This window comes from Hakea prostrata, chromosome 7 (assembly GCF_041222555.1).
Source record: "Hakea prostrata isolate BN-2017 chromosome 7, UWA_Hpros_2, whole genome shotgun sequence".
NCBI lineage: Eukaryota > Viridiplantae > Streptophyta > Magnoliopsida > Proteales > Proteaceae > Hakea > Hakea prostrata.
Genome location: NC_142606.1, coordinates 48,972,954 through 48,992,436, shown reverse-complemented (window position 1 = coordinate 48,992,436; position 19,483 = coordinate 48,972,954). Strand labels below are relative to the sequence as shown.

General features: G+C 41.4%; 1 protein-coding gene and 1 non-coding gene across 2 annotated transcripts; one reads left to right on the top strand and one right to left on the bottom strand.

Moving 5' to 3' along the window:
• Positions 1–202: 202 nt before the first annotated feature.
• LOC149011295 (uncharacterized) lies at positions 203–1,135 on the bottom strand. Its single transcript, XM_089162616.1, has one exon. The coding sequence runs from the start codon at positions 1,133–1,135 to the stop codon at positions 203–205; it is 933 nt and encodes a 310-aa protein (XP_089018742.1).
• Positions 1,136–18,417: 17,282 nt separating this feature from the next.
• On the top strand, positions 18,418–18,525 carry LOC149011294 (small nucleolar RNA R71). The gene has a single exon (XR_016174866.1). It is a non-coding gene; the product is annotated as a small nucleolar RNA R71 (small nucleolar RNA).
• The last annotated feature ends 958 nt before the right edge of the window (positions 18,526–19,483 follow it).

The window sequence follows — 19,483 nt, the reverse complement described above, 5'->3', positions numbered from 1 at the left end:
CATGAAATGCTCTCCCGCAATTAACTCTCCCTTTGTCATTGACACAAGCAAGAAAAGCATGAAGTGCTCCCCCTCAAATAATTCTCCCTTCTTAACTTATGCTCCCCCTGAATTAATGCATAAGTTAACAATTTCTCTCCCTCACATATGCACTCTCCCCCTACATGAATGCATAAAAGGAAAGAGAATGACATACTCTTTCTTAATACCCTTTTTCAGGGTCCTTAATAATTTTGAACATTACTCCAAATGAGTTGTCCCTATCAATATCATCTATTAATCCGTTATCATTATTGCTAATGGAATTAGGATTATGGGAAGAATTTACCTCAAGGTCTTCTTGTTCTTCCATGGACTTTGCCATTAGAGCCAAGTTGATTCTTTCTTCCTTGGACTCCTCGTCTTTTTCCTCCTCACTTGTGTTGTAGGATATGTTAGCCATATTAGGACACTCGGACTTGATGTGGCCCGGATTCCTACACTTATTACAAGTGACATTAGAAACATAACCTTTTTTCTTAGAAGGATCTTTACCTTTGTGCTCCTTAGAGGATTCTCCTTTGTGAAGATGCTTCCCTCTTTTCTTTTTGAGAAGTCTCTTGAACTCTTTGGCGATTTGGTAGAGCTCGCTGTCCAAATCTTCTTCTTCACTCTCACTTTCTTCTTCTTCCTTGGTGGCACTCTTTAGAGCTATGGACCTCTTCCTTCGATCCTGCTGCACGCTTGCTTGCTTGTCTTCTTCAAGCTCCGCTTCATGAGCTAGCAAAGATCCCATTAGCTCATCAATGGTAATTTTAGACAGATTCCCCGCTTCTTGAATTGCTGTCCTTTTGGGTCTCCATGAAGGTGGAAGAGCTCTCAGAATTCTTCTAGTTACGTCCTCATTTGCCAATTCTTTTCCAAGGCTATACAACTTGTTCACAATGTTAGTGAATCTACTAAATAAAGAAGTAATATCCTCATAATCTAACATTTTAAACTCTTCATATTGAAGCATGTAGATGTCTAGGTTCATCCTTTTGATATGGTCAGTCCCTTCATATGTGACTACCAACTTATCAAAAATTTCTTTGGCACTTTTGCAAATGCCACATCTATTGTAGACTTTTTCACTTAACGCACATTGCAAAAACATTTTTGCTTTGTGGTTTAGTTGAATTTTGACCTTGTCGGTTGAAGTCCACTCGGCTCTAAGTTTTGGTACCTTATGGCCATGTTCATCTGTTTTGAGAACCTCATTTGGTCCACATGTTATGACGTTCCACACATCGATATCATGTGCACACACAATGTAAAACCCAGCCCTAACCTTGACCCGGAAACCTTGTTATTTGTAGGTCCAGTGACCCGAAGTAAAGTAAGAAGTCAGCTTTGGGCCATCCCAGTGGAGGACTTGGTGTCTGGCTTTGAATCCATGAGAGTTGATGGTGAAGTTCTATTTATGGAAACTGAATCTTGATGAAGATCGGATTAGTTGATGGACTTGGAGTGCTCTCTATCATGGTTTGAAGGCATTTCTACCTATTAGGTAAGTCACTTGATATGTGTGCAAAACCCCTTTAGGATTGGATTTGATCTGGGTCTTCAATTCACTGTTTTGGAATTGCTGTCTGCATTGGTCGACTGATTGGTCGACTGGACCAGTCGACCAATCCACTCGACCAATGGGTGTTGTCTTTGGCAATTAGGTCTTGCTTGCTCTATTTAAGTCCAATCTCGAGTCTACTTCGTATTTGCTGCCTCCAAACTCTTTGGAACGAACCAAAGACCTCTGCAAGTCATCTCCCTTGCATCCTTGGTGATTTTCTTGACGGATCTTCGTCAAAACTCTTCCTTTTGCATCAAAGGTAAGTCTACACTCTCTTCTTCTCCTCCATCTCTGTTTTTCTTTCCTTTTTGAGTTGAGACAGTAGAGGAGATGCTGCATTCTCTGTTGCAAACATCTCTGGACTTGTCTCTCATGATCATCCTAAGGATTAATGGCTAATGCAATGATCTTAACCATGATCATTGCAAGCTTTTGAAGGAATCATGATCAAACCATGATCTAGTCTTTGTTTAACTTTTGATTTGAATTCTGATCTCCTTGGATCTTCTATATTGATTATGTTAGTAGTCAATTGCTGTGTTTTCTTTTCATGATCCGTGATCTATCAATCTCTAGTTGTTTCTCTTCTACCATACCATGTTTTCTTCATGAATCATGATAGTTACATATATGGTAGGTTTTGTTTCCTTATTTAGATTTATGCTCTTAGGTCTATTTTCTTGAAGATCTAAGTATGCTTTTCATGATACCTTTACCTGAAGCAATGATCCATTCTCCTATTGTTCTTGTCTTTGATTTCTATCTTGAATTCTTCAAGATCCATGGTTGATCTAATTATGGTAACTTTTTGTTTCCTAATTTGGATCTTGATGGCTTGATTCGATTAGTGTTTTGAGGTCCCCTATATGTTAGGATACTACTGATGTAGTTTACCCCTTGATTAGTACCCTTTTGAACCACCAAATTCGGATTTTATATCTCAAAACTCGGATTTTTAGGCTACTGTCTGCATTGGTCGACTGGACCAGTCGACCAATCCACTCGACCAATGAGTACAGCAACTCCAGAATTGGTCTGTGTTGGATGTTTTGGTATCTTTTCTGTTAGGGATCTTTCCTAATATGTTGTATACACTTGTTTAGGACCTTCTTCTCAAGTTTGCCAAGATCTTACTTGATTTCTTAGGATTCCTTTGCAAGTTATAAAAGGTAAGGATGGTTACTTCTTTAACAACATAAATTGCATATCTTAGTTTCTATATTTGAATCTTGTTAAGTTATTTCTTTAATTAGATTCTTATAATGTTATACTACTGTGGTACTGTCTTGATATCAGTAGCATTACTTATTCATATTGAATTGACTCATGTATGATTTACTTACCAAGTATATACAAAGTGATTGTAATTATTGATTTCTTTCCATATATGAAGTTACCATATATGTGATGATATGATTTGATGCATGTGTATGCTTAAGTATGGTTTGGAAAGGAGAGGTGTCCTTTTGACACTTCTGTCCTTGGACTATTACGGGAATATTATGGGATGTTTCCGGAGATGCCCTCTGGACACCTTCCTAAACTGTTGGATGACATATCTAGGATTGTCTAGTAGTGTTTGGCTAGGATGTCCTGTTATGTCGACCCTAATCGGAGGGGTATTGAGACCGAACGACCCGTGGTAGCAATGGGGATTCATGGGCGCTCAAGACCGGTAACCAACCCGTGAGAGGACAGGAATCACATTGTGGGGGCCATTTATTGGTAGGGTTGCATATGGTTAGACTTGGGCTCACGGGCGCTTAAGACCGGTAACCAACCCGTGAGAGGACGTGAGAGCTTCCCGTTTACCATATGTGGATGACCAATAGGGTTGATGAGTCCGTAGTCAGGGACTATGAGGACTCTAGTGTGAAGGATACCGGAAAGGATCGTCAGGGACGAGGAATGGACGTATCTGGATCTGACTTGATGTAACTAAGTAGAAGACTTGAATTTGGCTAGGGTTTACCCTGACATGCGCCGGTACTTAGACCAATGGTGATGTGAGAGAGTGGTGACCTATACCCCCAGCCATGGAATGTCCCGAGGGATGCTGGACCCATTACCAACTGATGATGAGTGATTGAGACCTTCCTAAAGAAGTACGGTGCTATGACTTAAAGCATGTCTGCCAATAGAGACCAGCATATGTAGAGTTAGATTCATTCATTCATTGCTTGTCTCATACCATATTGCATTTATGTTTGTTCTGAAATCCTCGCCATTTATGTTATTATGGATTTAATCGCTTTACCGAGTTTCTTTGAAACTCATTCCTTTATTGTACAATGTTTGTTAGACTATTCTGCAGTGTGCGAATATTATGACGGCCCCTATGAAGAAGCGCAAGGAGAAGAGGCATATCTCCAGGAAGGTGATTGCGGTTACAACAATTACACTGAAGATCCCGCGAGTGGTTATGCTCCGTACGATGCTTAGTCCGACCATTGAGTGGAAGCGCCCTTGTGCTGTTTATGAGATTTATACTTATAGGGATGTTGTCTATAAAGTTGAGAACAATTTAGTTACCCATTGTACCTGCTACTGGGATTAGATTTTGTCTTGCTTATTCTCTTTTGGAACTACTTTTCCGCTGGTTGTAGAGTGGGATTTTGCCTCACTTTACTTATCTGTTTTAGACACTCTGATTATATCTAGTACTCTGATTTATATATGATTCATTCTTTCCTTATTTGGATCTATGGTTTATCTTCCGCACTTTTATTATTATTGTTCATGATTATGTTATTGTTTATGTGGGAGGTTGATTACTCGATACCTGATCTTCGGGCTGTGGATCACACTCTCGGGTATGCCAGATAGGGTACCGGCTGGGAGGATGTGACAGATTGGTATCAGAGCCCAAGGTTCGAGGAAATCCTAACCACAAAAGACAATAACTAAACATTCCTGAGTCATTGATCTGAAATGACTCTTCTACTCTTAAAAGTGAATAATAGAACACTTGGATTAGAAACTTAACCTATGAAGCATAACAGAACATTTCCGAATAACATACTATAATTATACTTAAACAAATGTCACTAATGCAAAGAAAAGAAAGGTGCATAATATACAATAATTAAGTGAAACAAAAAGAACTTCATTAATTTCAAAAGCTTTTACAACGATTACATCTGAAATGCATAAATGAAAATCCTAGGGTACAGTCTATCTAGGTGATCTTCTCTGATCTCTGTATGCTCTGAACTCCTCCGCTAGCTGAGTCACCTGATGCTCTATCCTATCCTGTCGTGACTCCATCCTCTCGTACATCTGCTCCTGTCTGACCTCCATCCTCTCTAGCATGGAAGTCATCGATCTCATCTGTGCCCCAAGATCTGAAGTCTCTGGAACTGCATGTGAAGGGCCACCTGCCTCGAAGTGCGATGAAGGAAACCCGTGATGCACTGGCTCAGCCTCGTGCATATTTGTTACGGGGCAAGAGAACCCTTTACAATCTTTGTTTAACAAGCAGGGCAAGAGCACCCCTTAACAATCTTTGTTTACGGGCAAGAGCACCCAAGCAATCTTTGTTCACGGGCAAGAGCACCCAATGACCAAATCTAATCTACCAACCTAGACTAGAATTGAAACAGTTACAAAGAAGGATGTTACCTTAAGAGGTGTGACACTTTACCTCTTGTGTGAATGTGATGCAATGTGAGTTGTATGCTCAAATGGAAATGTATGCACCACCGACGCCTTTAATCACCTCAAACTTGGCTTCCACAAGCTTGCTTAATACCTTGGAATGTTCTTCAAGGTTGGGGAGAAGGTGAAAGGCAAAGCACAAAGTTTTCTTGCAATTTGAGAGCTTAAGATCACTTGGGGAGTGGGTGATCAAGTGTGAGTATTGTTACTCTCAAATGAGGTGAATAGGGTTTATATAGAGCACCTTTGAGTGCCAAAACCCAATCCCCAACGGATAGAAAACGGACATAATTTTGTCCTATTTTTAGCCCAGACGGTCGTCCGTCTGGTCAGACGGTCGTCCGTCTGGTCAGACGGTCGTCCGTCTGGTCAGACGGTCGACCGTCTGAAAAAGAGCCGTTAAAAACTAGCCGTTATGGCTTAGTTAAACCAGACGAAATTCCGTATGCCAGACGGTCATCCGTCTCAGACGGTCAGCCGTCTGCCAGACGGTCATCCGTCTGGAAAAGAACCGTTAAACTAGCCGTTGTAGGCATTTTTTAACCCGGACGGAATTCCGTCTCAGACGGTCAGCCGTCTGCCAGACGGTCATCCATCTTAGATGGAATTCCTTCTGACCAGACGGAAATTCCTTCCGAGCTTCTGTGACTTAGAATCAGTCCACAGCAAACCAGACGGTCAGCCGTCTGCCCAGACGGTCGACCGTCTGAGCCCTGTTTTGCTGAATTAAGTTAGGGCTGGGACATGGCTTGGGTTTTTGGACTTTTTGGTCAACCCTAAGCATTGTACACCTCACTAACATGTCCTAGGTCACTCTAGTAATATGAATTACATATAATTGATGCATTTACATGAATGTGTATGCGAGAGTGTCCTAAGCCCTAATTCAGCCTAAGTCTTGATCTTCGACTTGATTTTGTGCAATGGTCTTCATGTCCATCTTGGCATGGTCATCTTGACTTAGACTTCATGTCCATCTTAATGTCCATCTTGGCATGGTCATCTTGACTTAGACTTCATGTCCATCTTAATGTCCATCTTGGCATGATCTTGGCTTTGACTTTAGCATATGGCTTTGACTTGGAGTTGGTCCACTTGTTCTCATTTTTAACTAAAACATCATAACTCAATATAGCCATTAGTAATTCATGCTTATTATCATCAAAACCAATAGAGACTGATGTGGCAAATGCTGACATGGCATTTCCCAACAGTTTTTAACTGGGTTCTTCGTCAGGCAATAGTCTTTGTGTATCCCACTAAATGTCATATCACATTTAATGCGGTGGTCACTTTTCCTCGAGTGTTGTGAGGGCAATACCACGCATCACTTTGCGGTCGATCTATCATGGCTCACATAACCCAAGCAACGATTTCCAAACGCCTGTTTTGGGTTCGTGAGTTCAAACTTTCAAAACGTCTTCTAATCTCGACCGTTGATGCTGAATCAATCTCGATCGTTCAGATCCCCGAACACTCGTGCGGGTGCTTAAAAGCGGTTCGTTGTCTTCATAGGTTTCATTCTTCTTGTCTGGAATTTGAACCTTCGTCGTCTGCTTCGCGCCTTCTCGCTCTCAAGCCTTTGCCTCACTGAATCAGTAAGTTTACTGATCCTTTTGCAAAGTTTAAACTTCCTATCTCCAGTCTTTTTTTTTTTTTTTTTTTTTTGTACCTTACTGAAACTAGTAATGGAGGATAATAGGGTTTCTTCTTCCCTGTACCCAGTTTCAATAATAGTAGTGGTAACGAAGCTTTTGCTTCCCTTCCTTCCAAGCAGTCGGATAGTGATAACAAAACCCTAACTGTCCTCTGGCGCGAATTTGCTAAAGTTTCCCAAAAAAGTTTAGGGAGAAAAGCCGAAACTTCCTCCGCCCTTCCTGAGTCTGGATCTTCCAAGACTCCTAAGGTGACTATCGAGTCTTCTAGGCAGCCAAAACAAACCTCCAGGTCTAATGGCGGACCTGGCTCTGTTCCCTCCACTTACAAGGAGGAAACCCTCCTTTCGGCAAACCAGGGTTTTGATTTTCCTTCTTCTTATCATATTAGGGCTCCCCATTCTGATGAGAGGGTTGATTCAACCCTTCCGGGTGAGTTTTCCCTGTACATAGATGCACTGGAAAGCGGGGTTCACTTTCCTTTTTTCAATCCTTTGTTTTCAGCCATTCTGAATCACTGGGACATTTGCCCTGGAATGCTCCTTCCTAATAGCTGGCGTCTCATCGTCGACTTCTTGGGTTTGTGTTTTGAACTTGGCGTTATGCCATCTCTTTCTCTTTTTGTGCACTTTCATCTTCTTTCTATCTCCCATCCTCCCGGCTGGGTTTTTCTCTCCAAACGTAATAAGGCTGAACTTGATTGGAGGGGCAGCATTCTTGCCAAAGGAACTTGCCCTTCCAACCACAAAGGATGGCGTGAACGATACTTTTTCTGTCGAGCGCCTCAGTCAGATCTCAACTTCCCGACCATCTGGAAACAGTATACTTCCTATTCTGAAAGTAACAGGGGCCTTCCCTTATCCAAAGAAGACGAGGCGGCCGTCAGGAAGATCAAATCAATTTCACGGTATCAGGAGATACATGGACTTGAGGTGGAGTATAACTCCATCCTTTAGTACTAGGGCTTGGCTCATTGTGAGCTTCTAACCATCACCCTTCAAATTTACTAAAGTGATATGTCTCTTCATAATTCTGATTCTTGTTCTTCTTTGTAGTGCCTCCAAGAATGAACCCTGAGAACCTGCGGGTGAAGGCCGCTAGGGCCGTTGTGACAACTGAGCAACGGTCGCCCAGAGCCTTAACTGCTGATCAAGAAGCTTCTGTTCCCTCTCCCGACCCTTCTTACAAGGGTATCAGGAACATCAGGCCCGTGGTTAACGCTTCGGGTAAAGGGAAAAAACCGATGGTGGAGAGGTCAAATATCTCCTCCTCCGCTCGATCCAAAAGGAAGCACGATATAGTTGATACTTCCTCCCATAAAAAATCCAAAAATTCCGAAGATTGTGAGGAGGTCTTCACCCCTCAGTGGACCTTAAAGCTGACTGATAGGGTGACACAAGACCCTGAGAAAGCTGCAGAATGGAGCTCCCTCAATCTTATACCTTCTGATCGTCGGGAATTTGAAGCCCTCGACGATGATGCCCTTGTTAGTCAGTCCACAAGGTACTGGTCTTCCTGCTTGTTCATTTTTTCATAATTTCTTATGACTTCTTCTGATAATCTCCTCTTCCCCAGGAATGCCGTGTTGAGTTTTTATCAGCACATGGAAGCATTGAGCCGGGTTGGCCGCAACAGCTCCTTGCTGCAGACCTGTGAAGAGAATTTGGCTAAGGCCAACTCTGAGATAGACCGGCTGTCGGCAGCTGCTAAGGAGCTGCAAAGAAAACATGAAGAGGAGATGAACTCTCTAAAGAAGGCCCTCGACTCCTCAACGGCTCACGCTGTTGCTGTCAAGCGCGAGGCTAACAAGCAGAAAGCAGCTGCCACATTGTTTGGTGACAAACTTGAGTTTAAGTGTGCAGAGAACGAAGAATACTTGAAGTTGGCGATTCCTAGCAAGCCCAAGCATATCAAGCCGGAGCTTCGAAAGGATTGTGTTCGGAAGTACCTGAACAGCGTACCTTTCTTCAAACTGCTGGGTGCCTTCAACATCCAAGCTTACCGTTTGGGGCAAAATGACGTTTGGGAAAAAATTCTTGAATCCATCCCTTCCTTCGATACAACTCCCTTTGTGAGGTGTGTCACAGAGAGGTCTTCGGGAAGTTAAACATGGATCTCCCTGACTGGGCTCGGGAAGAGGATGATCCTTTCCAACTGACCCAAAATATGAGGAATATCTTGCTGATGAACCACCACTCCAAGAGGAAAAGTCACAGGCCGAGTCACAGGCTGCTGGAGAGGACTCTGACAACGACAATCCTGAGGAAGGCTCTTCTCAGGATCCTGAGAAAGGCTTTCCTGTGCAGGACTCCTCGGGCAACAATGAGGAAGAAGCTTAGGGAGTTATCCCCTTTTTTTTTGTAAAGATTGATCCACCTTATTAATGAATAGATACTTCTTCCATGTTTGCCGTAATATGTCCTCGTCTCCTATCGAAAGCTTGTCTTGAATATCAAAGTATAAATGATAAAACTTATCACTTAACTTCACATTCCTCGACGAATGATAATCTTGTAAAGATATCATGAAGAGATGTTTTGGAAAGATGCCTTAGCCTTTATTCTTCCTTACTCCTTCATTTATTGCAAAGTCCACACGTTTCCCTTCTGCTACCTGCGAAGTCAAAACGTTTTCTTGCCTTGGTATACCATTCACTATTTTCATTGAAATGGTAATACATCCATTATCTAAATGGTAGTACGATGGTTGGAGGTATTCTCGTATCAGGTGCCTATTTCCACGTGGCCTCTTTTGACTGTTGATCTCACTTGTTAAGGATTTCGAAGCGTTTTTTCAATCTGGGCCATTGGTTGCCTTTGGCTCTCAACCGTCTTCTTAATACCTGAGGCTATTTAAAGCCTTCGAGGGCACTCTCCATCTATCCTGCTATCGCAAGTTAGATTTGCAAAAGCGACATTCCGTTCTCCTACTCTGCTTCCGTATTCCTCGTACTCCAACAATAACTCTATCAGCCTCTGAACAAGTGAGCTTTTTGCTATCACCAATCTCCTCTCCTTCCCCCCGAGTAAACTTTATAGTAAAATACTTGGGGTTTATTTAATGGGTATTCGGAGTAGTTCATAACTAACAGAGAACTAGGGTTTTCCTTCATTTCTTGTGTTTTTGTACTAATACGGCTGTTTCTGTGTACGCAGTGGCTCCCAGAATCGATCCGAACTTTATTAGGGCGAAATCCTGTAAGAAAATCATTCCAATGTCGGCAGTGGTTGGGGCCAGCGAGGTGGTTTCATCTGGTGAATCCTCTAAACGTAAGGCGACTGCTGTTGGTGAATCTTCAAGTCAGATTCCCACAATTTCTACGGATGTCACCCCTACGCCTCTTCTGCCTGAAGTGATTGCTCATTCTTCCCAGGAAGATCTTGATCACTCCGTTGTTGATGCCCCTGCTGTAGAGACCGTTCATGCATCCCCGACGGAGACCCTTCGAACATCTGAGGCAACTATGTTGGCGTCTGATGAAGGTGCGGTCCCAGCAGGTGCTGCTTCTATTTCCAACTCTAGAGCTTGTTTGGCATCCTCTGCCTCTCCTTTGGAGCCGGAGGATTTTGCCACTAGGAAGCGTCGTCGGTTGGCAAGTGATGCAGCTCATCGTTCTCTTGATGTAGCTCATCCTTCTCATCCTTCGCCTGAATTAGTGTCAAACGAGTTTGACAAAGCATTGGAATGGTGTACTACTGCTCGAATGACTTCTAAGAGCACAGTTCTTTCCAAACTTCCAAACGAGGTCTTTTTTAAGTCAATGGTGATGTAAGTCTTTCTTCATTATCTTTTGATTCTGAAGGTTACTCTTCTGCTCCTGTTTAACTCGAAAGTTGTTTGCAGGAGTCTTACGGGTAACTTCCACAACCAAGTGGAAGCAGCCTCTAGACTCAAGAGGCTGAGCAATGAGGTTTCCAGGCTTCGGGAAATCTCTGAAGCTAAAGATGCTGAGATTGCTCGCCTTAGGAGATTAGCTTGGGAGGTTGCAGGAGAAAAGAATTCGGTGATCGAGCGTCTTCGGTCAGACTTGGATGATGCCAGGGAGAAGATCCGGCAACTGGAGCAAGGAGTTGGAAAGTCAGGAGCCAAAGGATCTGAAGCGTTACCTCAAAGGCAAGTTGTCATTCCTTTGCCCGAATCCCTTCCAATTGACATTTGCAGAGCCTGCATCTTCAAGTATTTACACAGTAAGCCCTTTGTTGATATGCTGAATGCTTATAACTTGCAGGCATACCGGGATGGTGAAAACGAAGTATGGGAATCGATATTAAGGAAAGATCCTCATTTTGATACGACTCCCTACAGTGTTGTTTGCCATCCTGAAGTGTTTACCAACCTGGGTCTTCCTTCTCCTGACTGGACCAAAAATAAGACTGATCCTCCACCTTCTGATCCGGATATTATGCATTACCTGGAAGATTCTCCTGTTTATTCTCCCCTGGAAGGATTCAATTATGAAGAGCTCGCCTTGAATGCAAGTTTGGTCGAGGACCATACTTCTTCTGGACAAGCTGGACAAAGAGTATGAAATTGCAGAGGATTTTATACATACTAAAATGCTTTTTGTAATCCTCATTTCTCCTCTTTTTTTTCTTGAATCCATACCGCTGCTTGACTGATGTGTTTGTTCTAGCAAAGTTGTGCTGATCTTGTATGACTTCTTAATTATCACCGATGATGACTTTCTTTTCTGATCGAAGATTGTATCCAACTCTTGTAATCTCATGTTTGATGTAAAGATTGGCCTCTTTTGGTCTTTTGAAGAAATAAGAAATTAACTTCATCCTGAACTTTGCTAGTCACTTGAATCGCTGTTGCACTGGGTCTTAGTTGTTTATAACAATGCCTTTACTTAAAGATTTCCGGAGAAATTCAATAAGTCTTTGAAGGAACTCACTCAGGTTTTAAACCGATGCCTTTACTTAAGGATTTCCAGAGAAATACAATAAGTCTGAGAAGGAACTCACTCGGGTTTTAAACCGATGCCTTGTAGAAGGAACTCACTTGGGTGTTAAACCGATGCCTTTACTTAAGGATATTTCGAAAATTCAATAAGTCTTGAAGGAACTTACTCGGGTTTCAAACTAACGCCTTGCAGAAGGAACTCACTCGGATTTTCATCTGATGCCTTGACTTAAGAAATTCCAAAAAAATTCCATAAGTGTTGAAGGACCCACACGGATTTTCATCCGATGCCTTATAGTCGGATCTTGTTCTTGAATGTGGTGTATGATGCCCCCCAATCAAAAGATAATTTGTTGAAAGCCAATAATTGCATTGATTCAATTGAAAATGGTTACATCACGAACAAAATTGAAATCATTATCAAGGATAAAAAATTTTTGAGATGCCTGGCATTCTACGAACGATCCAACTCTTTTTGGGTGTTGATGTTCTTCAGCCTGTAAGCTCCTGAGCCGACTGGTTTTACAACCATATAAGGTCCTTCCCAGGAAGGGTCCAATTTTCTTTGTTGGCGTGGGTCTGAAGCTAAGGTGTTTCTCAACACCAAATCTCCTGCTAAGTACCAACGATTTTTTACTCGGGTATTGTAATGTGACGCTATCCTTCTTTGATAATGTTGAGTTTGTGCTATTGCCTTTGCCCGAACTTCGTCCAACAAATCAAGACTATCAAGCAGTCCTTGCTAGTTCACTTTTTCCTCGAACTCTCGGTCCCGTAATGTCCCCTCCATTATCTCCACAGGTGCCAACGCTTTGAACCAGTATGCTAACCTGAATGGAGTTTCTCCTGTGGGTGTTCGAACCGTAGTTTGATAAGCCCACAGTACATTATGAAGTTCTTCGACCCATAAGGCCTTGTCAGCTTCAAGTCTTCTCTTTATCCCTTCAAGCAGCGTTCGGTTAGTAACTTCTACCTGTCCATTGCTCTGGGGGTATGCCACTGAGGACATACGATGCTCGATCATGTATGTACCACAAAATTGCTCAAATTGTGGACAGTCGAACTGAGTGCCATGGTCAATGACGATAATCTTTGGAATCCCAAAGCGATATATGATTGACTCAAGCACAAATTTCTCCACTTTTTTCTCAGTGATTGTTGCCAGGGCACTGGCTTCAACCCATTTTGTGAAGTAATCAATTGCTACTATTAGATATTCCCGTCCGCCTGATGCCTTTGTGAACTTGCCCATGATATCAATTCCCCACATCGCAAAGGGGATGGGATCTAGAATTGAAGTCATGGTTTCCGCTGGGCGCTTCGATACCGTAGCATGAATTTGACAATTGCTACATCGACGAACATACTCCATAGCAGCCTCCTGGATCTTAGGCCAATATAAACCAAGTCTTAGAATTCTGTGTGCCAGGGCTCGTCCACACATGTGAGCTCCACAAATTCCTTCATAAACTTCAGCCAAAACTGATTTTGCTCCTTTGGGACCTATACATCTCAGAAGTGGTCCATAATAAGATCTTTTGTATAGTCTTCCATTCTGAATGACAAATCTTGCTGATCGTATCTTGATCAATCTTGCCTCTTTCGGATCCTCAGGTAGTTTGTCATCTCTCAGATATTCGACTATCGGATCCATCCAGCAATGCTCTACTTCAATATAGGAAATTTCTTTCTCATGATAACTTGGAAATGTTATCTCTTCAATGTAGACTGAAGGGTCTAGATTTTTTTCTTTGGCATTGGCTAATCAGGATAGCTCGTCTTCCACTGTATTTTCAGTCCTTGGAATCTGAGATATCCTCAAATTCCGAAATTGCTTTTGAAATGCCTGCACAATCTCTTGATATTTCTGCAAACGAGGTTCTTTAATACCATACTCCCCCTGGACTTGGTTGACTATAAGTTCAGAGTCACTATAAATAGTAACATCTGCAATGGACAATGCTTTTGACAACCGAAGTCCAACTATCAGGGCTTCATATTCTGCTTCGTTATTACTAGCTTTGAATGCAAATCTCAAAGCATATCGAATGATAAATCCTGCTAGACTTTTCAATAGAATTCCAGCTCCTGCTCCATCCTTATTACTCGAGCCATCCACATATACCTCCCAAATGGTTGGTATAATGGGATCTTCAACAGTGGTCTCCACTGGTGCAGTAGTTTCTACTACAAAATCGGCTAAAGCCTGAGCTTTGATTGTCGTTTGATCGTGTCGCTAACCAATCAAAAATAAAATTCTATACTAATCTAGCAAGCAGAAAGTACGGGGTCGAACTATAAGGAACTAAAAGGCTAAGTTACTAAGATTGAATTTAACAAAACTAAATTTAAACTAAATTTATTAACTAATGTAAAACGTTAACTATGAATATGTGAAGATCTTTGGGATTTCGAATCCCCAATGCTTTTCCCTAACCGATATAACTCTACACTTCAAAGTAAATTAGGGATGGTCTTCCTAGATATGCCCTATCTTCGCAAGACTATCGTCCTACGCGGAAGCTTGGCACGCTTAGTTCGCTGAGTTATAGAACATCTTTGGCCAAACTCAAACACAATCAACTAGAAGATATAGAACAATCAACTTAATGAAATAAGCATGGTTCATCTACATCCCAAAGCAAAGGAACTAGCTACTCATTATTACAAAGTTCATAAGAAAAATAAAGATGAAACATAGGGAGAGAGAGAGAGAGAGATGTGGTCTTCTTCTTCAGCAATGAGAGAGATCAGAGCCGCATTCGCCGTCCTCTTTTCTGTGGTTGGCTTCTCTTTTATGTCTCCCGCACACAATGAATCCCCTCTCTTTACCCATCGATTTGACCTTTATTCTTTCGGAATTTGGGAAAACTCAAAACTGGAAAGTTGTAGATATTTTCAATATTGTTTCATAGCATCTTGAATCATCGAAATCCAAGCTCATACGAGATATATATGCCCAAAATACTGAAGGTAGGTCTGTTTACCCGATTTTCAGGTTTATTACCAATTTTGTTCCTTAGACCTCCACCTATTTCCAATTTGGCTAAGATCTCACTTTTCATGATTTTTTGAGCAGCAAGATTGAATGTCATGATTTAAAATCCACCAATATCTAATATATTTGCCAACTTTACTCCATATTATCTCTAATATCCAAAATCTCCTTATTCCTGAAAAATACACAAAAATACTCAATTAGATCTCTTTAATTAAATAAGTATGGGGAATTAAATCAAATAAATAATGGCAAATGCATGCTTATCAAATACCCCCACACTTGAGTGTTTGCTAGTCCTCGAGCAAAACAAAAAAAATAAAACTAATACAGAAAATAAAGAAAGAAAAACCTAACTCACTTTCGTAGGAATCACGGTTGCACTTAGCATGTGCAACAAGCCTTTAAACCCCTAGGTTACCCTAGTGGACGAGTTGTGTCTCGTGAGTGTTTGCAGAGAATACACACACAAAATTCTTAAGTGCTCTTCTAATTATTCTGGCAGTAGTAAGAGTAGAAAGATAGATTCCAAGACAAAGACACACCACTAAAGATTAAAGGGAATATAGGCACCCCCACACTTAAGCTCTTACACCCTCTCTTGAGTCTAGCTCTAGGCAAACAATTCAATCGAGAAGTCTCTTCTTATCTTCAGTCTACCAGTTCACCCTCAGATAAGACTAAACTATGTACGAAATAATACCAAGAACTCAAGATCTAAGCAATATTGACCTTCTTACACATTTCACCTTTATAAGCACATTAATTCACTTCTTTCTTTAATGGTCACAGTTCTAGTCCGTGCAATGTCTTGCCTCTTAAGCTTTCTAGATGGCCTATGTAACGAGTGTTGGGTCAGCCGCTCTCAAGCCAGATGGCTTTAAGGGACTAGGTGTAGAATACTCCTCGAACTTACTTACTCAAGCCAACTAGGTTACAAGCCAAGACTGGACCAAAGACACCTCAACTATTTGACATGAAGCACGATGTTGGTGACACCGAGACCCGGTTACTAAGAAGGAGGTCTAACCTTTAAACTTCAGCATTTTTTTTTCTTTTTCTTTTTTCACATTATACTTCAATTTACTTCACATTTAATAGTCTAAAATCGGTCTCAACTTGTCACCATAAGCACAAGGCAATACAAGATAACTAGATGGTCAAACCTTTTGGACTACCTGGAATTCCTATTTTCCGATTCAACCTCGGTCTCAAAATGTAAAACCCATTACTATTCTCTCAAGAGGATGTTCATTACATCAGATGGGATTTCTAAAAGACTTAAACTCTCATTTTGTATCTAAGCAAGGAATTAAAACATTTATCTTACCAAAGCCATAAAAAATTGGGCACTTTTTATCTTTGTGACAATGCTCTACCAACTATCAACAAGTCTTACTTGAGTTGACACCCCCCCCCCCACACTTAAATTATGCAATGACCTCAGTGCATGCAAAAAAATAATAGAAGCAAATAGAGGAAAGAGTGTACCCGATGTTTGAACTCATGATAGAGCACGCAACAGTAAAACCTAACAACAAACAAAGAAAAGAGAAGAAAAAGAACAAGAAATAACATCTATACAAATGGGTTGCCTCCCATAAAGCACTAAGTTTAGAGTCTTCAGCCAGACTCGGTAAGAAGCAGCCAATGGAGGTGGAGGCTCAAATCTAAATGTGAATGGTGACTGCTCCAAAGAAGTGGAAGAGTCCAACAATGTGTTGACTTCCTCAATATTTAGGTTAGATTCCCCAAATGGCAAGCAATGTTGTTGGGGATCATCAATAAGCATGTTCGGAGTATAATCAACCACTACCTCATCAATAAAGTTAATCGCAAAGCACTCTTCATCCCTATTTGAGCTTAAGGATGCATTGAAGATGTTGACTCTAAGTTTCTTATTGCCAAATGATATGTCCATGACACCCGATCTACAATTGATGCAAGCAGTCACAGTGGCTAAAAAGGGCCGTCCAAGAATGACTGGTGGTAACTTATTGGTAGTTGTATTGTCCATATCTAGGATCAAAAAATCAACAGGAAAATATAGATCCTCAACCTTTACCAAAATGTTTTCAAGTAGCCCACGGGGTCGTTTGATTGAACGGTCTACCAATTGTAGAATCACATCAGTGGATTTCAAATCTCCTAGACCAAACCTATCATAAACTGAACCGGGTAAAATATTCACACTAGCTCCTAAATCAAGCAATGCTTTACTTATGGATAAATCTCCAATGACACATGAAATTAAAGGTGTACCTGGATCTTTAAGTATAGGGGGCAGTTGGTTGGAAATTACCGAGCTGACTGATTCAGTTAGGTGCACAGTTTTAGGTGTTTGAGTCTTCAACTTACGCTTTTGGGTGCACAAATCTTTTAGAAACTTAGCATAAGCTGGGACTTGCTTGATAGCATCTAATAGTGGGAGATTGATACGAACTTGTTGGAATAAATCAATCATCTCCTGCATCTTAGCATTCTTTCTAGAATCTGGAATTGAGGACTCAAGAGCTTCAGGGAAGGGGGCTTTGGGAGTGTAAGATTTAGGAGTAGGACCCTCTACAATCGGAATGTGCAACCCCTTACAAGGAAATTGATGGGAAATACTCACAGGTGGTGTTTCTTTACTAGGCTTGTGTGAATCATTGCTAGTCTCATGGGTCAAATCAACCTCTTCTCGACTCTCAAGATCAATGGGCAATGGCTTAGGAGTAGGCAAAGGTGCATAATATTCCTTCCCACTGCGTGTCACAACCGAGACTGCTTGGACTTGTTCTTTCCTAGACCCAATTTGATGATTAGGGTTACCTATTTGTTGACTAGGTAACTGACCAACCTCCCTCCTACTGATGGCATCAGCTAGTTGACCAAGTTGAGTTTCCAATTTGTTGATGGACTGAGAATGAGAATGCAACAATTGAGTGTTTTGCTCTAAGCCACTAAGTGCTTTTAGTACCTTATCCTCAAATGATGAATTATGTGAGGGTTGTGAAGATGATGGTTGCTCATTCCTATAGGCATTTTGGTGCATATTAAATGGAGGTGGCCTATAAGGTATTTGATAAGAGGGATTGGGCATTGAGTTTCGCCATGAAAAATTGGGGTGGTTTCGCCATCCTGGGTTGTAGGCATTGGAATATGGATCATTACCCAATTTAGAGACTCCTTGGGCCAAATGTGCATGCTCCTTAACAAACTCAGGGTATTGTGTAGCCAAATAGCAGTCAGTGACATAATGGGATAGGCTAGAACATAAAGCACATGCTTCAATCTGATTAGGTGGAGAGAAACTTGTAGGAAGTGGAGATGGGGTTTGTTGTCCTAATGACAAGAGATAATCCAATTTCTTAGATAACAAGTCAACCTTAGCACTCATCTCAACGGTAGGATTGATCTCATAGAGACCGCTCCTCTTTGGTTGCCCAATGGATGGAATCTCAGTCCTAGCTGCTGAAGCATGGTGTTGGGAGTTTTCACTAAGGGTCTCAAAAAGTTCCCATGCCTCATTCTCATTCTTGTGCATGAAAGTCCCACCACAAGAAGAATCAACCATTTGCCTATGTCGGTCTCTAAAGCCATCATAAAAGCATTGAACCAATTGCCATTTAGGAATAGCATGATGGGGGCACTTTCTAAGCAATTCTTTTAATCTTTCCCAGGCCTCATGAAATTGTTCTCCTTCTTGTTGGGAGAAACTCGTTATCGCTTCTCCTAATGCTATTGGTACAGCCAATGGGGAAGAACTTTTTAAGGAACTCCTGTTGCATTTCTGCCCAAGTAGAAATTTTAACATTGTCCAAAAACTGAAGCCAATGCTTAGCTTTATCTTTAAGGGAGAATGGGAAAAGAAGTAACCTTAAAGCATCAACTGAGAGGTTTTGAATTTTAACCGTGGAAGACACCTCTAAAAACTCATCTAAGTGCTTATAAGGCTCTTCATTGGCATGTCCATAAAAAGATGGTAGCATTTGAATCACACTAGATTTGATCTCATATTGAGCTGCCTCTATGTTATGCAACTTAATACAAGAAACCGGAGTATATATCGTAGGAATGAAATGCTCACTTAAGGGCCTCATTGGATGCTCATAGTTTGCCATGGTTCTTTGCCTTCTAAGGTTGGCCAAAGTCTCTTCTAACTCTAAGTCAAGTGGAGTCAACTCAGGGTTTAGGGACCGACGACCATGCATGCACACAGAAGAATAAAAAAAAAGAATAAGCTAAATAAGGAAAATTAAAAGAAAATAACTATAGTAAAAGGGAGAGTTTAGGACGTACTTGAAGCGCAATCCACGTGATCTTTCGAACAAAAATTACACATGTGGGATCTGAGGGATGGGGATTTTTAAAAATTAACCTAAACAACCCAATCTAATGCAAATATTACAATTGAAAAGTCTTAAATACAATTATATCTAAGAAAGAAAAGATAACAACCTGATATGGAGAGTTTATGATCAGATCGGGTTCATACCTAGTCCGACCCTCAACCCCAGTCGAGACGGAGAAAACCGAATCGCTCCCGAGCGAACCGGATCCGGAAGATGGCTTGCTGAAGAAGAAAGCTTATTCGGCTGCAAGCGTGCCCTAATCTTACTTATGGATTAGGGTAATCACCCTGATGATGGCAGACTCAAACTGACGGCTGCGGATAATCATTATCGAAGGGATAACCAT